The 26,973-nt window shown below is 42.9% G+C and overlaps 2 protein-coding genes across 2 annotated transcripts; one reads left to right on the forward strand and one right to left on the reverse strand.

Annotated features, from left to right (window-relative positions):
* Positions 1 to 1,886: 1,886 nt before the first annotated feature.
* On the reverse strand, positions 1,887 to 5,671 carry LOC133441831 (extracellular calcium-sensing receptor-like). The gene is made up of 8 exons (XM_061719503.1): positions 5,526 to 5,671; positions 4,945 to 5,245; positions 4,558 to 4,847; positions 4,051 to 4,346; positions 3,436 to 3,641; positions 3,072 to 3,293; positions 2,863 to 2,986; positions 1,887 to 2,785 (listed from the first exon to the last, which is right to left on the reverse strand). The coding sequence occupies exons 1-8, from the start codon at positions 5,663 to 5,665 to the stop codon at positions 1,887 to 1,889; spliced, it is 2,478 nt and encodes an 825-aa protein (XP_061575487.1). The 5' UTR covers positions 5,666 to 5,671.
* Positions 5,672 to 15,043: 9,372 nt separating this feature from the next.
* Positions 15,044 to 22,994, forward strand: LOC133441830 (extracellular calcium-sensing receptor-like). The gene is made up of 9 exons (XM_061719502.1): positions 15,044 to 15,201; positions 15,504 to 15,798; positions 15,905 to 15,991; positions 16,079 to 16,348; positions 16,639 to 16,842; positions 16,920 to 17,189; positions 17,543 to 17,770; positions 21,873 to 21,996; positions 22,087 to 22,994. The coding sequence occupies exons 1-9, from the start codon at positions 15,092 to 15,094 to the stop codon at positions 22,992 to 22,994; spliced, it is 2,496 nt and encodes an 831-aa protein (XP_061575486.1). The 5' UTR covers positions 15,044 to 15,091.
* The last annotated feature ends 3,979 nt before the right edge of the window (positions 22,995 to 26,973 follow it).

Raw genomic sequence — 26,973 nt, forward strand, 5'->3', positions numbered from 1 at the left:
CCCTTATCGTCTGCACCTGTGTCTCGTTAACCCTTGTGTATATCTGGTCTTGTCTTTCCTTTGCTTCCTGCTGGTCCATTCCATTTATTCCCCTGTGTGTCTAAGTCAGGTTTTTGGTATTTTTTGATTCTTGTTCATGTTCTGGCTCTCTTCATAGCATTCGTTTCGTGTCTCACATTGGGAACGCCATCGGCGTGACCTCATCAGAAGCTCCTATTACATTCCGCCAGCCAGGATTGGCTGGAGCTAAGCACGTGAGTGTCAGGGAGGGTGGAGACCCTACCCTATAAAGGGACCTGACACTGCGCTGCACGTCATTCAAAACCCTCTTCTCGCTACGAGCAGAAGTTCTGAATTTCTTCTCTCGTCTCTGACTGCCTCTCCGTGGCTTAGCTCAACCGTCCGTTCAGCCCTAGTAGTGAGTCTGGTTTGGGAGCATTACGGGTGGCTGGTCGTGGACCTCTTTCCGACGCAGGACAACACTCAGTGTCCCCTATTTTTCTCGCTTCACGATCAGAGTGCACCGATGGGGGTGGACGCACTGGCTCCCCAGTGGCCTCGGGCTCTGTTGTACGCGTTCCCACTGATAGCGCTGAAAAAAATATTTTGTTGCTGCTTATTAAAGCAATTGTTAATTACTGTAACACTGTTCTCACAGGTCTACCTAAAAAAGTCCATCAGACAGCTGCAGCTAGTTCAGAACAGTGCTGCTCGAGTCCTCACTAATCAGATGAAGGGGGGCGCGATTTTTGGCGTCTAGCGTCGCCACGGTAGCGCTTTTGACTGAGAACAGTAATGCGCGTCGTCGCAGGATGGAGACGCACATTTTGATGTATAACACACCTGGGTGCACGTTACGGTTCGGGCGAAGAAGCGTCCGAAGAAATTACATAAATTGTGCCAAAATTACACGATTAATTCAAAATGGCCGACTTCCTGTTCGGTTTTTGCCATGGCGCCAAGAGACTTTTCTTTAAGTTGCGCCATGATACAGGTGTGTACCGATTTTCATGCATGTATGTCAAACTGTATTGTGGGGCTTGAGGCACAAAGTTTTCTAGGGGGCGCTGTTGAGCCATTTTGCCACGCCCATTAATGCAAAACATTACATATCACATTTTTCGCCAGGCCTGGCTTGCGTGCAAAATTTGGTGACTTTTGGGGCACGTTGAGGGGGGCAAAAAGGCCCTCATGTGTTCGGAAAAATAAAAACGAGAAAAACAAGGAAAAAAAAAAAATCCTACAGATACAATAGGGCCTTCGCATTGTAAGTGCTGGGGCCCTAAATATTATTAAGAAACATACAGTTACAAATTCTTCAAGTTAAAGAGATTAGTAATCTGCCTAATTTGAAGTGCATTATACTTTTATTTTGATTTATGCAGTTCATTTTTGTCTTTCCCGTTCTCCGCTCTTTTGTACAGCAATGCAGGAGTAAAGTCACTTAAGGCTACTTTTCTATTCTATGACACTCTGTACAAGAATGCATGTTTTTACCATTTCCATTGTTCATTAAAAGTCTTAAAATTCATCTGATGATTTGTTGGCTCTCTGACCAGGGCCCTTCAGTGGTCAATTATTCTAGAAAACAGTATCAGATGTCTAAATATTCAATACATGCATATTGATTAATTAAAAAATACATCAGAACCAACCACTTTATTCAGATTTCCTTTTTTTTTTACATTCTATTTCATGTTTAACACATCACAACATGTATGTTAAAATAAAACCATTCAATGTACCAAATTCAATGACACAAAGTGTTAGAAAATTGTGTGTTCAAATGTTTGACCGAGATTTAAAGTTTTTGTTTTTCTCAAATTAACTTTCGCAGTCTCAGATGACATCCCCAACATGACTTCCAAGCACAAAATATACAAGGATTAATCTTTATTCATTAAAGCTTTCTTAGTGTTCTTATCAGGCTGAAACAATATAATGAAACACTTGGGAGCAAACATACACAGTATGAGACCAAAACTGGAGGCCAGGATGGCAAATATCTCCACGGCTACAGTAAATTTCCCAGGAGAGCTGACATATGCTGGGATGAAGGTGATCCAGACTGCACAAAATATCAGCATGCTGAAGGTGATCAGCTTGGCTTCATTAAAATTATCAGGTAGTTTCCGAGCTAAGACTGCTAAAACAAAGCAAAAAATGGCCAGAAGTCCTATGTAACCGAGCACAGCCCAGAAACCCAACGCAGAGCCCAGTGCACATTCCAAAATGATCTTTTCCTTGTATGTGGTTAGGTTTTTCTTTGGAAAGGGCGGGCTAAGTAGCAGCCAAATGGTACATATTAAAACCTGAATGAAAGTGAAAGACACCACAGTCAATCTTTGCTGTGAGGGACCAAACCATTTCATGACATTACTACCTGGCAGTGTAGCTTTGAAGGCCATTAATACCACTATTGTTTTCCCAAGTACGCAAGAAATACAGAGAACAAAAGTGATGCCAAATGCTGTGTGACGCAGCATGCAGGACCACTCAGAAGGTGCTCCGATAAAAGTTAGGGAACATAAAAAACACAGAGTCAGGGAGAGGAGCAGCAGGAAACTCAGCTCAGAGTTGTTGGCCCTGACAATTGGAGTTGTCCTGTGATGAAAGAAAATAGCTGTTGTTATGACGGCTAGACAGGCTCCACCAACAGAGAATGCAGCCAGGACGATCGCAAGGACTTCGTCAAACGATAGAAACTCTACAGGTTTGGGGAGACAGACATCTCTCTCTGCATTAGGCCAGAATTCACTGGGACAGGGGAAACAATCAACGGAATCTGGAAAAGAAAACCATCAGAAAGTGCTGTTAGCACACATAGTTTTTATAGATAAGCATAGCAAACATTTATTGTACCTGTAGTGTTGCTAATCTCTCCCTCAGGACATTCCACACAGTCATAGCAGCAGATGGGCTTCCCTTTCTGCAGAACTTTACGAGTTCCTGGAGGACAGCTATCACTGCACACTGACACCGGCACCTGTCACAAAGACACAGCTGTAACGAGTAGCTGTTATGAAGCAGATCAGGAAAGTTTCATTAGTTATTGTCATTAGGCTCATTACTTGTGCGCCACCCTCCACCCAGGTCAGGTTCTTGCTGATACGAAACTCCTGGCTCACTGGCTGAGAAGCATCATATAACCCCACTGTTACCAGCTCCATAACACCACTCTCACTCCTCTGCCAGTTGACCAGCTCGTAAACAGCCACAGGATCCCCGTTAGCATCAAATGACACATCATAACCATTTTGGGAAAACCTGACTTTCTTCAGCTCAGTAAAAACCTGAGAGGGTAAAATTCACCACACGAGCAAAGAGAAGGAGGGAAGGAAAATAATGTAGAATTTAAAAAATCATATTTCAATCAAAACAGGTGAGATCACAGCTAAATAAAGTCAGTGTGATTCATTTTTCGTTTCTTCTGACCTGCTTGGATTCCAGTCTTAAGTTTTTGTCACACTGAGTTGTGAAATTTGTTTCCTTACACACTGCATTGTGCATGGCATGTGCTATTGAATAAACAGCCTTGTACACCATGTTAGTAATTCTCAACTGTGATGTTTCGGTGTACGGATTCTGGAGCGTCTGCATGTCCTCAGTTCCATCACACACACGCTTGTCTGCGGGAGTACCTACACACACAACAACAGAAGCAGGGGGTTGAATCCTAGCATTTGACTTTACTTTTTTTCTTTTATGTGTAGGCTATCTAAGGACGTCAGTGGACTTTCTCAAAATACACACGTGCATCCAAAGTTAAGAACTTAAATCATGAATTTGTTTCCAAGAGATTTCAACTTCAATTTCTCAACAGTTTTGTTGTCAAACGTCATCAAATCAAGTTTGATACTTTGCTCATATTTCTGTCTTTGTGTTTTTTTATCAGTATTTCAGTTGAAATTTGTGTGATCACGCTGCTGTGAACATTTAAATACAGAAGATTCACACATCAGACAACAAAACAACTCATCCCAAAAAATTATTATTATACACGTTGACTGCAAAAGAAGAAGATGAAAAAAAAAACCCTGAAAAACTCACCTTTTTCAAGGCTGCACTTGAATGTATCCTCCCAGAACTCCTTAAACACTGGCAAGGCAGCCACTTCAGAGGGAGAGAGATCCAGTAGGAAATCTCTCACACCTGGGATGGCAGCTTTTGGAATTCCAAATCCAATGGCCCCTTCACAGACACCAAATCTTACCAAGTGTGGATCTGTTACCCATGATTCACTACCAATCCACTGGCGAGGAGGTGGATTTTCTCTGGCAAGCTCCTCTAACAGGATTGTCATATCTCCAGTGGCCATGAATGCAACAACAACCACAGCTGTGGACCTGGACAGACAACAGTGCATTAATGTATAAAACCCTTTTCCTCATGTGCATACATTTTTACGTAATTCAGTTATCTATTATTATATGTTATTATGTTATTATATGTTTTTTGTTGTTGTTTCATACAGTGAGAAGACATATTGCCTATTATTTTAGTTTTCCTTGCAGAGGCACCGCATCAGTAGTGAAACGCACAAGCAACATCAGTTACCTGCGGATAACATCAGCTACTCTCTGAATCTTGCTGCGTGGGTCGGTCCGATAGAAAGATTCAGAGTATTCCACACAGATTCCCTCTTTGACAGCTGCATTAAGAAAAGACGCCATGCCATTGTTGCCATAATCCGAGTCGGACCGGACAGCACCTATCCACGTCCAACCAAAGTGTTTCACCAGCTTGACCAGCGCCTCAGCTTGGAACTGGTCACTGGGAATTGTTCTGAAGAAGGTCGGATACTGCTGCTTATCAGACAGGCAGGCACAAGTGGCAAAGTGGCTCACCTAAAGCAAAAAGAAAAGAAAGAAAAAAATAATGATAAAGCAGTCAGTTAATGAATACATTAATTTTGAAACCACATTTTCGAAAGTGGCCTATTACCAGAGGAATGTTAAAGGGCCCCATGATGCGTGACATGCTGATGGTTGGCGTGGATCCAGACTCACCCACGACACCCACCACACCTCCAGATCCAGACTGGGAGCAGTTTGCTCCTACGTAAAAGACCGGATCCTGACCGTTTGCTAACTGAAAGGCTGCGTGCACGGCCACGGGCACTGAGGAGCATGAATCGTGGATTTGATAACCCAGCCGGATCCCTGGCAGCAGCTCCGTGCTGTTGTTTATCTCCTCAAGCGCAAACATCATAGCTCGAGAGAAGCGCAGCTCCCGTGCGTCAATGCTGCATACACACACGCATTACTGTTTAAGTTTGGTGATATTAGAACAATTCACAAAAGAAAAAGCACAAGAAAATTGGGAACCTGGGAAATTGGCAGGTTGTTCTGCAAATCTATCCTCAAAGACAAAGATGAAAAAGTTGTTTTCTACCAGTTTAGTCTAAACGTTAATACACAAAACATTTGCACCAGGATTCAACACTGCAAAAAATTACAGGTTTTTATATTCTTACATGTCTAACATCTAACATTCTTTGTCAACCATCTTCCCCAATTACTAACCTCCCAACACACACGGGTGACTCAGGCATGGTGGTGTAGTTATGAATCACATTAAGCATGTTGTTGTGGATTGAAAAAATACCCCCAATAACAAAGTCACCATCCATGGAGATTGCGGGCAAACGAGCAGTACCCTGCATTTTACATTTCACCAAGGATGTCTCAGTACCGACTCCATCAGTCTCTGAAAGCCCAATCCTTTTTTCTGGACCAGTCACATACCCACTCAGGTCAACAACTGAGTTCATCTCAAGCAAACTCAGAAGCAATCTCACCAGAAAAAAGAAAGCTGAACTCTCCATCCCTCAAATGTTTGTATGTAGGTGTAGTCTTGCTTTCATTGGTCTATATAGGCTACCTCTTCTGCTATGCATCAGAGGGACTGTCTTCACCTATTGGTCAATGATTAAGTCTTGTTGTTTGTGTGTGTTCAGCCTGTATCTGGGGACCCGAAACCTCCTGTTGAAGAGTTAAAGCTGTAACTTTCAGTTGTATTGTGTTCATTATGTCTTCAGATAGATATCCTATGGTTTCTTTTTTCAGACAAAGTTTCAACCCACCTCAACGCAATAGACACCCCCGGAAGCATACAATTCACCCATGAGGAAGAGATAGACAACACCATTGCATTCCTGGACATAAAAATACACCACACAGACAGCGGAGATATCAAAATAAAAATCCACAGGAAATCCACCCACACCGATCAATATTTATTATGGACATCAGAACACCCCACAGCTCACAAGATGTCAGTCATCAGAACAGAAGACAATAATCACGGACCCGGAGGACAGAGCGATGTAGGAGAAACACATCCAACAAGCATTAAAAGCATGTCCCACAATGGGCCATAAACAAAGGAGCAGAACAAGTGAGGAGGAAAGAAACAGAACCAAAAAAGAAGAACAAACCCACCAGCAAGCCTGAGGACAGAGGAACCGTGACTCTTCCGTATATTAGAGGAATCACGGAAAAAATACAGAGAGCCATGCGGAAATACAACATCAACACACCGGTCAAGCCACACACAAAACTCAGACAGTTGTTAGTGCACCCAAAGGACAAAATAGATCACAACAAAAAATGCAACGTAATATACAAAATACCCTGTCAATCATGTAATAAAACATACATCGGAGAAACGGGAAGAAGCTTCAACACAAGGAGAAAAGAACACCAAGAGGAATGTGAGAAGGACACGGGAAAAATTCGACAAGAGCAATAAAAGAGAAGGTATTGCAAGAGACCCACAAGTCAGCCATAACAGACCACTGTAAAAGGGAAAATTATATCATGAACTGGGACAAAACCAGAGTCATCCGCACTGAGGACAAATGACACCAGCGCTGGGTTTTGGAGGCCATAGAAATAATAAAACAAGGACAACAAACGATGAACAGGGATGAGGGCGCGTACATGCTCTCTCACACATGGACCATGCCAGACCGTGCTCTGTGGGAATGTTGTACCAGGCCTTCTGACACAGCATGGTCTGGTAAAAGAGGACCAAGTTCTTCTGTTACAACCCAGTCAGCACACAAGGCATAAACGCTGTTGGTGTTTAGAGCACAGATTTACATTTGTTCTTAAATCAGAGTTAATCAAAACACTTTCGTGACTTAAAAATAAAGCTAATTATTCTATCAGTCTGACTGAAATGACAGATTTGTAGAATCCATACACGTATTATTTGCATTTTACATATGTACATCATCAGGTAAAACTATATAAAGCCGCAAGTGTATGTATAATTGTGTGCTCTTTTGATTGAAGGTTGGCTCTTTATGGCCAGATGTCATCACTTTAGTCATTTAACACTGTAGTGACCTGACTTATGAATATGAATACTAAAAGTATTGTACAATTAAATTTGTGTGGCTTTTTCATTTTATGTAAAGGTTTTTCCAGTCCTTTTTACACTGTTTATGCACTTGTTATGAGAGTGTGTGACATTTTGGTTAGTATAATTTTCATTCAAGTGGATGTATATTTGTCAGGGTTTGACATTTCCCGTTTTATTTTGAAGCCCATCGGTGCGTCCGAAATGCCATACTAAACAGTGTATACTCAAAAAGTATACTTTAGTTCGGCAAACTTTTGAGTAAATATCAATAGTATGCATTAATTTGGACGTACTACTCAGAGCGCACACGGCACTTCCTGCCGTCGGGAGGGGGAGTTGGTGTCACAGCAGCAGTAGCAGCACCGCTCCGCTCTTTCCCGTTTATCCTGGCCGAAACAAGATGACAATATATAATATTATTATATACGAATATTATAATATTAATATCATATAATAATATTATTATACTAAATATTATACTTATGACATCAACAACACCGCTGCATTGCATTGTGGGAAGTTTCTGCTTAGCTAGTGTCCATCAATCCATACCAATACATTTCTCCGGAATGAGTATGGATATATGGAGGATTTTATGTGCCAAAATTAAATAAATGAATACATAATTAATTCATTAAAATGGGAATGAAATATATCATTAATTAATTAAATGTGTCATTAATTAATTAAAATTAGAATGAAATGTGTCATTAATTAATTAAAATACAATTCACTTTAAGTAAAAATATATATTTATTATTTCAGCATTTAATTAATTAATGACACATTTAATTAATGATTTCGTGTTGCGTGTGAATCATTATGTAAAACTGCATTTAATTAATTAATGACACATTTAATTCATGATTTTGTGTTGCTGAATCATGAAATGTAAATGTAAAACTGTCAGTTTCACTCGTCAAACTCAGTGGGCGGATTCCAAACACCTCATTGGTTCCCCTGCACATCAAGTCAAGATGGGAAAGTGCAGAAATAACTCCAACAACTTCAATCAGTTCCTCTGCTTTACACGCTACATGCTCGGGGTCAGCAGATCCTGCTTCCACATACTCTGCAAGGTCGAAGATATCGCTCACCAACTCTTTACAAAGTTCACGAAAATCCTCCGAACTCACAGCTGTCATGTTTAGAAAGTCCAAAGCAGTGGATTCCACTAGATTTGCGTTAGCCCCGCCCACTGAGTTTGACGAGTGAAACTGACAGTTTTACATTTACATTTCATGATTCAGCAACACGAAATCATTAATTAAATATGTCATTAATTAATTAAATGCAGTTTTACATTTCATGATTCACACGCAACACGAAATCATTAATTAAATGTGTCATTAATTAATTAAATGCTGAAATAATAATATATTTTTACTTAAAATGAATTGTATTTTAATTAATTAATGACATATTTCATTCTAATTTTAATTAATTAATGACACATTTAATTAATTAATGATATATTTCATTCCCATTTTAATGAATGAATGATGTATTTATTTATTTAATTTTGGCACAAAAAATCCTCCATATGGATAGCGCATACTATTGTGTAATAGTAGTAATGTTCCGGACGCACTAAAAAATCTCACATACTTTTTTGCATACTCATTAGGGTAGAAGTATGCAATTTCATAGAAGTATGCCCATGTCTTTGTGTTTGAGTCCTTGTTTGATCTTCCTGTTTCCCATCTGCCCTGATCGTCTGCACCTGTGTCTCGTTAACCTTTGTGTAGTCTTGTCTTTCTCTTGCTCCCTGCTGGTCCGGTTTCCTCCCTCCATGTTTTCACCTTCAGGTTTTCGTAGTCACGTTCATGTTCTGATTTTATATCCCCAGCAGCGTTTTTGGTTTAGTTTGAGTGAATAAATCAGTGTTTTGAGAACACCTGCCTCCTGCTCTCCTGCATCTGGGTCCCACTACAAGCTTCCTGACAGAACGTACCAGCCAGCATGGACCCAGTAGGAGAGCAGATTACCTTTTGGAAGTATTTCCGCCGGAGGCAGAGAAGAACAGCCTCGGTTTGAGGAGGAGGAATCCTCCCTTCTGGGGAACACGCCTGGCTTGAGGGGGGCCCGGGTGTTCCAGTGATGGTCCCGGACGCACTTTATATATAACGTTATATATCGGGAGTTCGTTGTATTTCATGAAATAAAAAAAAAAAAATATATATATATATATATATATATATATATATATATATATATATATATATATATATATATATATATATATATATGTTGTTACTGAGTGGGTTGTGAAAGGCTACTTGTCAGTAAGAAATACCCTTAATGACATCAGACTGAAGGCAGGCTTGCAAAAAAAAGTAATGTTTTAATGTGGTTCCAGGCCTGGACAACTTAGGTCTATAAACAAAACAAAGCAACTCAAGAAACAGAAATCATAATTCAGCAGATGTGTTGGCATCGACCTCTCCCCATGGCAGCCCTCCTGAACCATTTCCCCTTTATATTTGCTCCTGACTCCACCCCTGGCTAAGCAGTCAGCAAATCACAACATCACTACAAGGTGCTCCCCATAAAGCAATCAGAGCTCTCAGGCAATCATGGCCGCTCCCAAATTACTGCATCTGCATGGATAGACACAAGTAGTTACATTACATGTCACCACAGAATGTGCACCTTCTGTGGGACTGAAACCCAACTAACACTTGCTCATGAAAACAATAATATAAGCTACTCTGACAGAGTCAGAATCTATCTATCTAGTAAAAATGTAAGTAACTCTTAAATATGTTCCATTAATAAGGTAACCGCTCCTGTATGCTTTTATTTGTTTTACCGGATTTCATGTTATGATGCTTTTATTTTGGTACTCTTCGCCGGAAGTAACAATCGCGCATCTAAAAAAAGTAGGTCAATTGAACGCAGCTCTGAAGCAGAGCGCGGGCGGTACGGAAAATGGACTGTGTTCTGCTGCTAAAGGCTAATCTACTGATTATTAAGCGCCTAGCTGGAATTGGGAACGAGGTAAAGTGTTTAAAATGACCGCAAAGCTAACAGTCATACAGGTTTTATTTGTTTGTAAGAGCTAATTGCATTTATTTATCTGTCTTATCTAGCTCTTACAGTGTTTTCCAAAGGTGTTTTCCGAAGGTGTTTCAAGGCTTTTCACGGTGTGTTCAAACAATAAGGATGACGGCTGAACATAAATAAAGCTCTTTTGAGAAACATCAGTAGGCTACGCTTCACCATTGTCTGGCTGGGGTTCGCTACAGTAAGAGCTTGACCCTCATCGATCCTGATGACCGGCTGCCCGTGACAAGTTACAACGGAGGATCTCCATGGTGTGTCTGCTTATGCTGCTAATGCTGCGTCGCCACCTGCTGTCCACGTGGATCCATCAAGCAGCACATCTCCATGCGTTGGTGCCATATCTACGGTGATCCAGGCAGCAGTCACAAGGATTTGGTGCAATGGTCAAGTACGGCTATACTCAGTGACATTGAAGCAGAATTGTGAGTATTAACCTACAATTATACAGACTACAGATGAGCAACAGATTTTGTGGATTGAAAAAATTAACATTTAATACTCACCTGCTCAACGACAGCAAAAGGGAACTTTTGTTACATTTACATGCTATAAACAGACTATTTATAGCTAAGGGACATTTTTTGCTTTTGGACTTTGCATTTCAAGTTCTTTGAAAATGGTGTTTACTGTGGTATTTGCACTTACAGTTACAGTTATTTAAGTGTCTCTTTGTTTATGCATCTGTGCTAACTATTTGTACCCACATGCTATATGCTATACTTATGCTGTTCATTGCATGGTTTAACTATATCGGCTAAAAGGTTTTCTCCCAACTTAAAAGTTACAATTATTTACTTGATAATGGCAGAATCAGCTATTGATAAAGAGTTGGAGAAGCAGAGGGCTGGTTTTCAGCATGAAGTTCAAGAGCCACAAAATGAGCTCCCCATATCTGCAGATGCTTCTGAGAGACTATGTTTGAAGGACACTGTTGAGATTACTGATGACCCACCCGAGGGTCTCCGTCGGTCTGAGCGTGCACGAAATCCTACTGAGAAGATGCATGTGCACCAAGAGGAAGAGGCCAAGAAAAGGGAGAAAAGGCTACTATCCATGTATGAGAAGTGGAAGCTTCAAATACGCAAAGCGAGAGATCAGCTAAAGACATACATGCAAGAGAGTGAGCTCTGGCTTCTCATTGATGAACTTAAGAGAGGTAAAATAGACATGATGAACATGTACTTTTTAATTCGAGATCTCACTACACCTTCCACCGACATAAGAAGACGAGTTGATACATGTGAATCAGTGACCACAGAAATCATTAACATTGCCCACAGCAGAGTGATAGATGAAGAAGCTGAGTTTGATGAGAAACGAGAAAGACGCCGCCTTCATGAACTTCTCTGCCATTTATGGATCCGCTGCTTCCATGACAAGTTACAGCAAGTCATACCACTATTCTGTTTCATCTTCACTGGCGGCCAAACGAGTAGATGCAGCAGCTGAACTAGCAGCGAAGGAAGTGAATTATGAGATGCCGCAAGAGGAAGAAAGACAAAAGGAATCAATACGATAGTTAGAGGAACAACAACGGAAGGATCTAGAGGCACAAAAGCGTGAGTTGGAGCGATTGCAGGCAGAGAAAGAAGTGCGGGCAGCCCAGGCCAAGCTGAAAATATATGATAAGGAGGCGGAACGTGACGCTGCTTACTACACTAATGATGAAAGGAACAAGGAGGTAAAGAACGTGCCTGTAACTGCAGTCCCCCCACCCCATGTTTCTGTACCCTCTCATACAGACCTTTCCTCTCTCACTCAGGTCTTTCAACACAGCGTAGCCTTAAATAGACTGCCTGTTCCCGAGCCATTCGTCTTCGGCGGTGATCCAATATGGTTCATTGAATGGAAAGCAGCGTTTATCTCGCTCATCGACCAAAGGGCAATCACTCCAGCTGAAAAACTCTACTACCTCAAGAAATATGTTGGTGGCCCAGCACGCCAGGCTCTAGATGGCACCTTCTACAGAAGTGACAATGAAGCCTACCAAGATGCGTGGGACAAATTGAGCCCCGCTTTGGCCAGCCATTCGCCATTCAGAGAGCATTCAGAGAAAGGCTCTCCAATTGGCCAAGGATTCAAACTAAGGATGCTGAGGGGCTCAGAAACTTCTCAGACTTTCTGAATGCCTGTCAAGATGCCATGCCTCATGTCAAGGGCCTTGACATATTAAATGACTCCGAGGAAAACCAGAAGCTCGTTCATAAACTACCAGACTGGGTGACTTCACCCTGGAACTGTCAAGTCACACGAAGCCTGAACGAGAGGCAAGAATTCCCCAGCTTCAAGGACTTTGCTAGCTTCATGTCAACTGAAGCTGAGATTGCCTGCAATCCCATTATGTCTCTTCATGCTCTTCATTCTTCAGACTCGAGCACTGAAAAGAGAAATCTCTGCGATGTGAAGAGAAACAAGGCCAGTGTTCTTACCACTCAAACAGTTGCCAATAATGATAACCAAAAGTCAGACCAGAGAAATTCTAAGACTCCATGTATTCTTTGTCAAGATACTAGACACCAGCTTCATGCATGTTCCAAGTTCACAGAGATGTCACACAGACGTGGCTCTGGAACTTGACATGGCTGCGGAGGTACCCGGGTCCGGGGCGCCGGCTGCGGGGGTACCCGGGCCCGAGGCGCTGGCCCCCCCTCAAGGGACAGATCCCAGATGTCCCCACAGTCCACATCCAGGGCGGGCTGGGGGGGGGGCACGGGTCCTCTGAGCTGGCTGGGGGGCGACACAGGTCCTCGGAGCTGGCTGGGGGGGGGTCCGGGACCTTCACCGGAGCAGGGGCTGATGCGTCCGGGACCACCACAGGAACATGGGGAGGTGCGTCCGGGACCACCACTGGAACATGGGGAGGTGCGTCCGGGACCACCACTGGAACATGGGGAGGTGCGTCCGGGACCACCACTGGAACATGGGGAGGTGCGTCCGGGACCACCACTGGAACATGGGGAGGTGCGTCCGGGACCCCCACTGGAACATGGAGAGGTGCGTCCGGGACCACCACTGGAACAGGGACAGGTGCGTCCGGGGAACACGCCTGGCTCGACGCCAGGTGCGTCCGGGACCACCACTGGAACAGGGGCAGGTGCGTCCGGGACCCCCACTGGAACAGGGACAGGAGCAGGAGCTGGAGCCGGAACAGGGGCAGACAGGATGCGGGGAGCCGGAACAGGGGCAGACAGGATGCGGGTAGCCGGAACAGGGGCAGACAAGATGCGGGGAGCCTCCAGCTCCAGGGGAAAAGACGGCGGAGGCAGTCCCAGCCTGTTTCTGCTCCGGCGGTGGTCCCGGTCGCATCGCCACCTGCTCCGGCGGTGGTCCTGGACCCCTCAGCTCCAGCCTCAGCTCCTGCTCCCGTTCCTGCTCCGGCGGTGGTCCTAGACGCATCGCCCCCCATTCCGGCTCCAGCGGTGGTCCTGGACGCATCGGCCTCTGCTCCAGCGGGGGTCCTGGATGCATCGCCACCGGTTCCTGTTCCGGCGGTGGTCCTGGACGCCTCAGCTCCAGCTCCTGCTCCGGTGATGGTCCCAGAACCCCCTCAGCCAGCGCCACGGACCCGGGTTCCCCCTCAGCCAGCGCCGAGGACCCGGGCTCCCCCCGAGCCAGCGCCCCGCATCCTGTCAGCCCCGAAACCGGCTCCCTGCATCTTGTCAGCCCCGAAACCGGCTCCCCGCATCCTGCCTGCGGCGCCCCCAGACCGACCCCCTGACCCACCGGCCACGCCCCCAGACCGACCCCCTGACCCGCCAGCCACGTCCCCAGACCGACCCCCTGACCTGCCAGCCACGTTCCCAGACCGACCCCCTGACCCGCCAGCCACGTCCCCAGACCGACCCCCTGACCCACCTGCTAAGCCCCGAGACCGACCCCCGGATCCGCCGGTTACGTCCCGAGGACGGCCCCCGGAACTGTGTCGCCGGTCGGCTCGGCCCCCGGAGGACGGCCCCCGGAGCTTTGGCCATGTGTTGGCTCCTGCATCCCTTTGACCCGATTAAAGCCTCTTGGACTCTGATACTGTTTGATGTTGTGCATTTGGGTTCTCTGTCTTTTGAGTCGTGACATTGTTGATCATTTAAGGTTGTATTTGCTTAATATTAAGACCCACTTGTTAAAACAAACAAACGGTACAAGATACAACATTATTATAATACTTAAACAACCAACAGAGTGAAAATGAAAGTTAAAATGAATGAAAAATACAAAATAAATCTACTTAATGCTATGAGGTAGTTATACCAGGAATCTTGATAATATAGTTGAACAATGCACATATTGGCTTTTCTAAAATATAAAATAATTCAAGCAATTTAAAACATACACTTTTAAATGTGTGTATGTAATCTTATTTTTGTTTGAACAGTGATTTAGCAAAACATTTACATTGTGTTTGATTTGCTCCGCCTTCTCCATAAGGGTGTCATAAAAGATAATACAGTGACAGAGATAATAGAAAAGGGATGTGGCCATCAAACATATAAAGTCAAGAAACCTTTCATGACGAGAAGAGGTGTGAAGAATGGTGGCAACTATGGGAGCTTTTCTGCACTCATACTTGTTCTTGAGTGTGTACTTTATGTTTTTGAACTTCGAGTCCTCTTCTCTTCCTTCAGTTTGTAAATTAAGGCAAAAGTTTAATCTGAATAAAATGCACAAGTCCGGGGATGTGCTTCTGGGTGGGCTGTTTGAAGTCCACTACACCTCTGACTTCCCTGAACGGACGTTTACCTCAGAGCCACAGCAGCCAATGTGTAAAGGGTGAGTATCATATTCTTGCAATATAGTCACAATGCGCACATTGTGTTGGCCAGAGGATCCATTCGAGTGAAGAAAATAGCACTGTGCTGTAATAATTCATAGATTTTATGATGCCAGAAAAAAAAAGTATATGAATTTGCATACATATTTGATTACTACAACTGTGTAATGTCTTCTCCACACACACACATATTCAATATGCTATAAAATATTTTGTATTGTATAATATTAATGATATAATATATATACATTATACTCTCTGTTGCAGATTTTGTGTTAAAAATTAACATTTTGTGTGTTAGTTTTGACACTCTAGGGTTCAGACATGCCATGACTATGGCTTTTGCCATTGATGAGATCAACAAGAGCTCCAGGCTGCTACCGAATGTGACTCTGGGATACAGTCTTTATGATAACTGTGGTGCACTTGTTATTGGATTCAGTGGTGCCTTATCACTTGCCAGTGGCCAGGAGGAGCAGTTCCCGCTTCAGGAAAACTGTTCAGGGACTCCTCCAGTTATAGGGATTGTTGGGGATCACTATTCAACCTTTTCCATTGCCATGGCTAATGTGCTAGGTTTATACAAAATGCCGATTGTAAGTTTTAAATTTCATTGGCATGTTTTGGTTTAATTTTATTCGGAAATATTTTAGAAGTATTTGGACTTGGATGAGATTCGAAATTCTGTATGTTTCTTTAAAGGTGAGTTATTTTGCCACATGCTCCTGCCTGAGTAATCAACAACGGTTTCCAACCTTCTTTAGAACGATCCCAAGTGATGCTTTCCAGGTGAAAGATTTATTCTATTGCAAGTTTACGGTTCATACCCAAGTCTACACGCTGATGTCTTCATACCAATGTATTCACCTACTGTAGGTGCGTGCTATGATTCAGATTCTAAACCACTTTGGCTGGACGTGGGTCGGTCTGCTTGTCAGTGACGATGATTATGGACTCCATGTTGCCCAGTCCTTCCAGTCTGACCTGGCTCAGCCTGGAGGAGGCTGCCTGGCCTATCTAGAGGTTTTGCCCTGGGACAGTGACCCAGGTGAACTCAATAGGATCGTACATCTGATAAAGAAATCAACAGCTCGTGTTGTTATCGTGTTTGCACATGAGATTCACTTGTTCCAGCTAATGGAAGAGGTCAGAAGAAAATTTTGTTTGACTTTTGTTTTTTTGCAAAATCTAAATTCAGTCGCTAATAATAATCAAGAAACTACACGATTTGAGTTGTAGTTGGATTTTCTACAGCTGATAATCTTCATTATATATTAGTGACAATATAATCCATGTATGTATCTTGTATCTATGTATCTTTTTCTTTTTTAAGCAGGCTAAAACTACTCTTTAAGAACAAAACAGTCCTGCTTTACATCATTGCATAACAAGTTCTGCTTTGAATATTAAACTCGTTTTGCATCTAAACATTTCAGGTGGTGAGGCAAAATGTAACAGGCCTCCAGTGGATGGCAAGTGAAGCCTGGACTGCAGCTGCTGTGCTCCAGACACCAGATTTCATGCCATACCTGAGCGGCTTACTGGGTATCGCTATCCGTCGAGGAGAAATACCAGGCCTCAAAAACTTCCTCTTACAAATCAGTCCTGACCAAAATGATGACGAAAATAACATTGTAAGAGTAGTAAATTGCGTTTATGGTATTAGATAAAATGTCCACATGTGATAATGAAAATTATACTTTTTTTTATGTTACAGGTGAGACAGTTTTGGGAACACACATTTAAGTGTAAATTTGGTCCAGCAGGAAAGGTGGAGGCAGGGGGGAAACTCTGCACAGGAGAGGAAGATATTACACATGTGGAGAGTGAGTTCTTAGATGTTTCAAACCTGCGGCCAGACTACAACGTCTACAAGGCGGTTTATTCCCTGGCTTATGCTCTTAATGACATGCTGGAGTGTGAGCCAGGAAAAGGGCCTTTCAGTGAACACAGCTGTGCCACTTTGCAAACTTTGGAGCCGTGGCAGGTGTGATATAATATATTTAATTTAGTTGGATATTACCATAGGTTATTATAAATCAAATAAAAAACAAAACAAAACAATATGTTCTCAAACTGTACATTAATCCAGCACAATTAAAAAAAAAAAAAAAAAGGTTTGTCCAAGGTTAACCACTTTACAGTGCACTATAAAGTGCAAAAAGAAAATTTAACATCAACATTTGAGTACCGGTATGTTTTCTCTAATACATGAAAAAGAATAACTCAACAAAAAGCCTGCACTTTTGAATCAGTTCATATGTAATTAAATGTCCAATGAACATCTGTTTACATGCTATATGTCTTTATTGTTTCTATTTGTTGTTTCTGTATTTGCAGCTTGTTCATTATTTGCAAAAGGTCAGCTTCACCACACCCTTTGGTGATCTGGTGTCATTTGATGAAAATGGTGATGCTTTACCAATATATGATGTTATGAACTGGCTTCCACTCCCTGATGGAAGAGTTCGAGTTCAGAATGTGGGTGATGTGAAGAAATCAGCATCCAAAGGTGAAGAACTCACACTAAGCGAAGATAAAATCTTCTGGAACTTTAAGTCAAAAGAGGTAATTCAGATTTTCTCTGACATTTATGCTTTAGTGGGGTATGGTATATTTGAAAGGCTGTTCATATGAAAACATGAAGAAGAAAAAAACACCTGGTCTTGCTAGGTCATGAAATTATGTAAATGAAAAACAGCTAAATGTTATATTTTGTTCCATGCTGCTATATAAATCAAAAGCAAACAAATCAACCAATCTAACCAAAAGCCTGTATAAATACAGAAGCATTGTGTTAAATATGAACAACCCACCTCCACAAGCAGAATCTTGAAGATGTTGTCTCTGTATGACACTATAACCTTTCCTAAGGTTTTGCTACCAAGTTTAAAAGTGGTTGAAGTCTGGACTTCAAGTGGGCCATTGCAACAACTTGATTTTTCTTCTTATTCAGACATTGTACTTTAAATTTACAGTAAAACGCTGACATGTTGTAAGGTCCAGTTTTGGCCAAGTAAAACAGATTTGAATTGAATTTCCATTAATACGAAGAGGATTTCAACCCTAACGGAAACGGTTTCAAAATTAAAGCCCATAACATGCTGTCTTGATATTCTGCCTTCAAACGTTTTTAAAACAGTTTTTAACTGCATAGCTCCGGATGTATTGCAGATAATAAATACCTCTCTTCAAAGAGGCCAGTTTCCCCAGGCCTTGAAAACTGCAGTAATAAAACCTCTTCTAAAAAAATAAAATCTGGATGCTACAACACTTAATAACTATAGACCAATATCAAATCTGCCATTTTTGGGGAAAATCATTGAAAAGGTTGTTTTCCAACAAATCCATGCTTTTATGATGCAAAACAACCTCTTTAACGCATTTCAGTCTGGATTTCGGCCACACCACAGCACTGAGACTGTACTCATTAAAGTCTTAAATGATATTCATCTGAATAATGATGCAGGCAAATCCTCTGTTCTGGTATTACTGGAACCTGGGCCCACTGAATGCAGCCAGAGACTGGCAAATGCAGGCTGACCTGGATCGGAGGCTCATTTTCCCCCCGGAGATCGCAACGACCACCCTACGTCTAGACCTTGTACTATGGTCCAACACCTGCTCGTCTACATCATTGAGCTGACAGTTCCTTGGGAGGATGCCGTTGTAGAAGCGTATGAACGCAAAAAACTTCACTACTCCAACCTAGCGGCTGAGGCAGAGGACAGGGGCTGGAAGGCGAGGGTGCGCCCCGTGGAGGTCGGTTGTAGGGGTTTTGTGGCCAGCTCGACAGCGAAACTCCTTAGGGAGGTCGGAATCAGGGGACACACTCACAGACAGGCCATCAAAGAGCTGGCCAACACTGCTGAGAGAACGAGCCATTGGCTGTGGATGAAGAGGAGCGACACCATCTGGGCTGTTAAGCCAAATGCTTAACCCTGGGACACACACCCGGGTCTGATCAACCTGTGGTGGGCCTGCCTCGGCTGAGGGCGTCTTGTGATAATTGACCGAAACGCTCCATGATCTGAGGACACAACTGACGATGTGTCCCAGGGGCTAAGTATGGCTGTAAAGCAGCAACTCCTCTTCCACTCAGGTATGCAGTCAGGCACAAGCTTGGCTCAGGGAAGAGCATGCATAGTCCCGGGGGATTGTACCATCTAGTCCTTTCATCGAATCAATGCTGCATTTGACACAGTCGATCATAACATTCTTCTCAGCAGACTGGAAAAGTGGGTGGGACTTACCGGCACTGTGCTTCAATGGTTCAAATCTTACTTGCAAGATAAGGCCTTTTTTGTGTCAATTGGAAACCATGCGTCTGAGAGAACTAAGATCACATGTGGGGTTCCTCAAGGGTCCATTCTCGGACCGCTTCTATTCAACATCTATATGCTACCGCTAGCTCAGATTATTGAACATCATAACATTTCCTACCATACTTATGCCGATGACACACAACTCTATATTTCAGTGTCACCACATGACTACAATCCTTTAATCTCATTGAGTAACTGTATTCACCAAATCAATGAGTGGATGTGCCAGAATTTTCTCCAGCTAAATGCAGAAAAGACAGAGGTGATAATTTTTGGCCCTAAAAATGAAAGGGAAAAGATCAGCGCTCACCTTGGCTCCATGTCATTGACAGCTACAAATCAAGCCAGAAATCTTGGTGTAATTATTGACTCAGACCTGAACTTCAACAGCCATCTAAAGTTTATCACTAAATCTGCCTATTACCACCTAAAAAACATTGCTAGAACGCTGCCGCCAGAGTCCTTACAAATACCAGGAAACTGGACCACCGGTCATGAAATCGCTACACTGGCTTCCAGTGAGTCAAAGGATAGAGTTTAAAACCAAAAACATGCTGGACCTGTTAGTTCCCTATGAAGCTCCCAGACCCCTGAGGTCATCTGGATCTGGTTTGTTGTGTGTCCCAAGAACCAGAACCAAGCAAGGTGTGGCAGCGTTCAGTTATTCTGCTCCTCACCGGTGGAACAATTTTCCTGTAGACCTGAGGTCTGCTCCAACTGTCAGCTCCTTTAAATCAGGGTTAAAAACATTACTGTTTAGTGAAGCGTACTCCTAAATTAAATACTTACCTGCTGGACTCTACTACCCTTAATTTTAACAGCTTGTGCTTTTTATTATTTTACTTCTTTTCTTATCATTTTATTTCATTTATTCGTTATTTAAAGGAGCCGTCTGTAAGAAATGGCCAAAACTGGTACTGCAGTCACTTTCAAAATATTGTTGAGCGGCGTGTACCCTCCCCCTCCTCCCCCCGACCAGAGGTTGCCAGGTAGGCTGCAGAATGCAGCAGGAACGTAGGCTGCCATGGTGAGCGACGAGTCCTACACAGTAAGTTTATTTTCTGTATTTAATGCTTTATGAAAGATCTTTTGCGAAGTAATAATGTAGTTTTTGGAAAGCTAGACATTTTTTCATCCAACACGTTCGTAGCGGCTGCTGCGATAATTAGCAACCCGGATGCCGAAACAATACTGACTTTGTGATTGGGAGATAGGTGGAGGGTGGAGCTTCAGGCCAAAACAAAAAATGACAACATCAACATCAGTTGAGGGCTGCAACTCCTCTTTTTAAACTGGAATATCCTGGCTTGAGTGCTGTTGTCAGTGACATAAGTATTTGAAATGAACATGATTTTTAAATGTCTGTTGACATATCGGGGTCATTTTATGATTCGTTTTATTATTGCTCTTACATACAGCTCCTTTAAGCGTACTCTTAAATTAGCAACCTGTGCTTTTATTATTTTACCTTCTTTTATCATAATTTTATTTCATTTTATTTGCTATTTACTGTCTAATTGTGTCTTGCCGCTTTTAATGTCAATATGTAGCACTTTGAATCACCTTGTGTTGAATTGTGCTATATAAATAAACTTGCCTTGCCTTGCCTTGCCTTGCCATGGTTGACTCAGTGACTGTAAAATGCCGTACTTGTAGCAGCAAAGAAACGTTAAAAAACAAAATATCCCTTTCCCTTCAACACAATGCTTGACAGTTGTATTTTTCTGTGCTGATATCATGTACTTAATTTTCACCAGACATGAATTATTTCCAAATATTTATACCAATAAGTGGTTCTCTATGGGAAATTAGCAGAAGTATTGTTCAACTTTGTAAACCTTAATTGTGTTGATATATATTTTTTATTATTGAAAGAAAAGGTATTTTCCTAGTAACACCTCAAAATAACCCATGTTTTTAAGTATATTTTTCAAAAAATAATTTCATTATGAAATTTAAGCTTTAATATGACATCTGACTGTGCCCTACACTAACAGTGACCAGAGGTCTGAGAGGTAACCCTTTTGTGTTTTGTGGGCTAAGCTTGGGGTGAATTTGGTGGGTCAAAAATTTCTTGACTGTTTTCCCACTTGTGAATTGCCTTTCTCATTGTAAAATGATGATCATGTACATTTGATTCGCAAAACTTGACTTCCACTTACCCTAATAATAACTATGAAAGCAGTAAAATGTAACAAGGGCCAGATGTTATTTTTGTGTGACCTGATACATGATGTCACCTGACCTTTTAATGGGAAGACGGGTGTATTTTTTTATGTTAGTGGTTCTGTAAATCTCAGCAGTCGACAGATGTCATACACATTGAGGAATTTCTTTTGTTTCAGCCTCCTCAGTCAGTGTGCAGTGAGAACTGTCTGCCAGGTACTCGGATGGCTAGAGAAAGAGGACAACCTGAATGCTGTTTTAGCTGCATCCCATGTTCAGATGGAAAGATAAGCAATGAGACCAGTTGGTGTTAAAGTTTCAATTTTTTATTTTTGTATTATTATCTTTTTTTAACACTGTATATATATCACTCTGCCTTTCTCTTTTTCTCAGATTCCTTGGAGTGTATTTATTGTCCTGAGGACTTCTGGTCCAGCCCCCAACGAGACCACTGCACCCCTAAAAAGACAGAGTTTCTCTCCTATCAGGAGCCTCTTGGTATCTGTCTGACAACCACCTCATTGCTGGGCACATTTATCTGTGCTGTTGTCTTGGGGATCTTCACCTATCACCGACAAACACCTTTAGTACGAGCCAACAACTCAGAACTGAGCTTCCTGCTCTTAGTGTCACTTAAGCTCTGCTTCCTGTGTTCACTGCTCTTCATTGGACGACCCAGACTGTGGACATGCCAACTGAGACATGCAGCATTTGGGATCAGCTTTGTGCTTTGTGTCTCTTGCATCTTGGTTAAGACCATGGTGGTTCTGGCCGTCTTCAAAGCCTCCAAACCAGGAGGGGGAGCCATTCTCAAGTGGTTTGGTGCCATACAGCAAAGAGGGACTGTTTTAGCTCTCACTTGCATTCAGGCAGTAATCTGCGCAGCTTGGCTGGTTTCTTCCTCTCCAGCTCCATATAAAAACACTCAATACCACAATGACAAGATTGTTTATGAATGTGTAGTTGGGTCCACTGTTGGTTTTGCTGTGTTACTGGGTTATATTGGTTTATTGGCTGTTCTTAGTTTTCTTTTAGCATTTCTGGCAAGAAATCTTCCAGACAACTTTAATGAGGCCAGATTCATCACGTTCAGCATGCTGATCTTCTGTGCTGTGTGGGTGGCCTTTATTCCCGCTTATATTAACTCCCCAGGCAAATATGCAGATGCAGTGGAGGTTTTTGCCATCCTGGCCTCAAGTTTTGGTCTCTTGGTGGCGCTGTTTGGTCCCAAATGTTACATAATCCTGATGAGACCAGAACAAAACACAAAGAAAGCTATAATGGGCCGTGGTACAGCATAGTCATAAGAATAGTCAATTCTTCATATTCCCTTTGTACTTTGCATTTATCAAAAATTGATACAGGGATTTAAAACCAATAACGATATGTTTTTTTTTAATGGCTCACATTAGAACATCATTGATCCCATTTGCAAGAGATTAATATGTATTTCAATTTCTTTTTTGTTTTTACCATTACGTTGTAGTCGCAGTAATAAACATAGTCGAATTGAATGTAATTCACGTTAATTGAACTGAATTAAATTACATTAAATTTAGTTTAATTAAATTTAATCATCTGCATATACAGGTGTAAATCTGGTCAGAGGGTGGGACTGCAGGTCCGCAGATTAGCATGTAGCTCTGGAAGCTCTGGCCTATAAATATACAAAAGAGAAAAAAGGAGGGAGGAACAGTACAACAAACTGCAGGAACAATGGAGCGCAGATAAGGAACTACAAATTAATTAGCTGTGGTTTCTAGTCTCGTCTTGAAGTATAGGCTTTAAAGCTTTAAAATGTTGTAAGATTGTTAGTTGAGTTTTTAGAAATAAAAATTTGATCATGTTCCTAAGCTGTGTTGAGAACTTTGTAGTATCATTTCTTTCAAAACTGGAGATCATAAAATGATATTATTAAGAAAAGTTCTTAAAGGGGACCTATTATAAAAAAAACACGTTTTCTCTTCTCAAGAGACTTGAGGTACTCAGGCCGAATCCCATCCACCTCCGGTGCCCTGCCACTGAGGAGCTTACGAACTACCTCAGTGACCTCGGCTTGGGTGATGGATGAGCACATCCCTGAGTCCACACTCTCTGCTTCCTCAATGGAAGGCATGTCAGTCGGGATCCTCGAAGTATTCCTTCCACCGTCCAACGATGTCCCCAGTCGAGGTCAACAGCTCCCCACCCGCACTGTAAATGGTGCCGGCAGAGTACTGCTTCCCCCTTCTGAGGCACCGAACGGTCCGCCAGAATTTTCTCAAGGCCGACCGAAAGTTTTCTTCCATGGCCTCCCCGAACTCCTCCCAGACCCAAGTATTTGCCTACAGGACTGCCCGAGCTGTAGCCTGCTTGGCCTGCCGGTACCTATCTACTGCATCAGAAGTCCCACAGGCTAACATAGCCCGGTAGGACTCCTTCAGTCTGACGGCATCCTTTACTTCCGGTATCCACCACCGGGTTCTAGGATTGCTGCCACGACAGGCACCGGAGACCTTGCATCCACAACCTCGAGCCGCCGCGTCAACAATGGAGGCAGAGAACATGGTCCACTCGGACTTAATGTCCCCCGCCTCCCCCGGGATTCGAGAGAAGTTCTCTCGGAGGTGAGAGTTGAAGACGTCCCTGACAGAGGGCTCAGCCAGACGTTCCCAACACACCCTCACAATCAGTTTGGGTCTGCCCGGTCTGTCCAACTTCCTCCTCCGCCAGCGCATCCAACCCACCACCGGGTGGTGATCAGTTGACAGCTCAGCCCCTCTCTTCACCTGAGTGTCCAAGACATGCGGCCAAAGGTCAGATGAAACGACAACAAAGTCGATCATTGACCTCCGGCTTAGGGTGTCCTGGTGCCACGTGCACTGATGGACACCCTTATGCCTGAACATGGTGTTTGTTATGGACAAACTGTGAGTAGCACAGAAGTCCAACAACAAAGCACCGCTCTGGTTCAGATCGGGGAGGTTGTTCCTCCCAATCACGCCTCTCCAGGTATCACTGTCATTGCCCACATGAGCGTTGAAGTCCCCCCCTCTTTCAACCGCCACCTTACTGTGGTGGAGGGGTTTGTGTTGCCCGAGTTATGTTGTCTGGGGCATTACGCCCCTGGTAGGGTCTCCCATCGCAAACAGGTCCTATGTGACGGGCCAGACTAGTTCCAAAGCTTATCATGAAGACGAAGAAATCGAGGACCGTCACGTCGCCCGGATCGGCGTCACCGGGGCCCCTCCCTGGAGCCAGGCCTGGGGTTGGGGCTCGAAGGCGAGTGCCGGGTCTTTGCCCATGAGACCCTTCCCGTAGGCCCACCACTCGCAGGAAGGTCCATGATAGGCTGGTGCCTTGTGATCTGGGTAGCAATCGTGGCGGGGTGCCTCGACGACCCAATCCCTCGACCAAAAGCCTCCCATGTAGGGACATGGAATGTCACCTCGCTAGGGGGGAAGGAGCAGGAGCTTGTGCGGGAGGTTGAGAGATAGAGATAGTCAGGCTCACCTCCACACATAGCTTGGGCTCTGGAACCCAGCTGCTTGAAAGGGGCTTGACCCTCCACTACTCTGGAGTTGCCCCGGGTGAGAGGCCGCGAGCTGGTGTGGACTTGTTTATAGCTCCCCAGCTCAGTCGCAATGTGGCGATACATCTGTGTAATTCATAAGTGGTCGTGCCAGTGTGTAGGCTATGTGTATGCATGTGGGCAATAAAGAAATAACTGTCAATAAACAATATAATATCTAACAACCAAATTAAAGCTCAGAAGTTGACATTACTATTCCTATATTTAAAGGAGCTTGAGGCTCCTTTTAAGAAATGAGACTCTCTAGCGCCACCCTTCACCACGACGGCCGTTGGGGGTACTGCAGCCAACAGTGAAGCCGGCACGGGAGAACGGGGAGAACGCACATGCAGCGTCATGTGACGTCACATCCGCAGCCCAGCGCGGGAAATTCGGGACCGAATTGCAGCACATTTTGCAGCACACAGCCTGTTCAAGGCAAAGGAGAGATACACTAGAGGGCTCATTCTTTTGGGTTTGGAACGCTTCATCTGACATTATTACTAGAAAACTTAAAATGTATACGGATTTTTTTCATAAATCTTGCCACAATCCGGCCTCAAGCTCCTTTAAGTCAACAGTAATACAAATTAGGAATGATCTCAAACTTATCAGTATCTACATTGATCAAATGATCTGCAAGTAGTCTCACTCCAACAAACCGGCCATGATTAAGCCTGTAATTTGCTGTCCAGAAGGCGGCAACATGGTTCCACGATGCATTTAGATAAAGGCTGGGAGTACACACAACAGGGTGTCCAAGCAGGCCAAATAAATGTCTTCATTGACTCATGAAAAAAATAAAATAAATGCTAGCATTTTCATCACAACAGTCCCCATTTCTATTAAGCCTTTCTGTCACACCCAGTCAGATTTACATTTGTTTTTGTTTTATTGTTTTTTTGCTGTACCTCTGCCTCTCCTATACATATTTAAGTAAACTGATGTTTTCTAAAAAAGAAGGAAAGAGCTTATATCAACATCTTCACTGAAATAGGTAAATAATGAAAAATAAAATAAAATATAAAGCTGTAAACTAGCATTAGAAATGCTTATACATATCGAACTCGATCAACCTGTTGCAGGATCCATAGCAAAAAGTATTTTTTATTGGCAGAAAAGCTCTGGCAGGGTGGTGGGAACCATTTCACCACACAATGGTAAAAGTACAACCCTCACTAACAATCTGGGTCCATGTTACCAAGGACGTAAATGTTGCCATATCTGCCATATCTGTAGGAATGATAGCACTGGTACCTTTCTGAAAATGCTGGAAAGACCAATTAAAGAGGAAAAAAAGCTATAATGTGTACAATAAGAAGATAAGGCCATTGATATATTAGCACATTATAATATTTGTCAGTTTCTAAACCCTTTTGGTAAATCTTTTAAAACCTATTAGTAAAACCTAATAGCTTACATATACATACACATTTTTTAAATAAAACAAGTTTTAGAGAATAATTTGCAATTGGTTTTGAATACCTTACATAAAGATTGAAAACTTTGCTAATTAATCTGTCACTTTTTTTCTTATAAGATACACATAAAATTAATGAGAAATCATGTCATCATGGTTTTTGTAACATGTCATTTAAAATATTTTAGCATTTTTTGCCCTGCCCACATTTCCTCTTTTTTCCTGATGGGAGGTGTGTGAGATGCGACAATATTGCAAGTCAATAAAAAGGGTAGACAAACCGATAAAACCTAACAACTGGGCTCTGAGC

This window comes from Cololabis saira, chromosome 4, assembly GCF_033807715.1.
Source record: "Cololabis saira isolate AMF1-May2022 chromosome 4, fColSai1.1, whole genome shotgun sequence".
In the NCBI taxonomy this organism is placed as follows: Eukaryota; Metazoa; Chordata; class Actinopteri; order Beloniformes; family Belonidae; genus Cololabis; species Cololabis saira.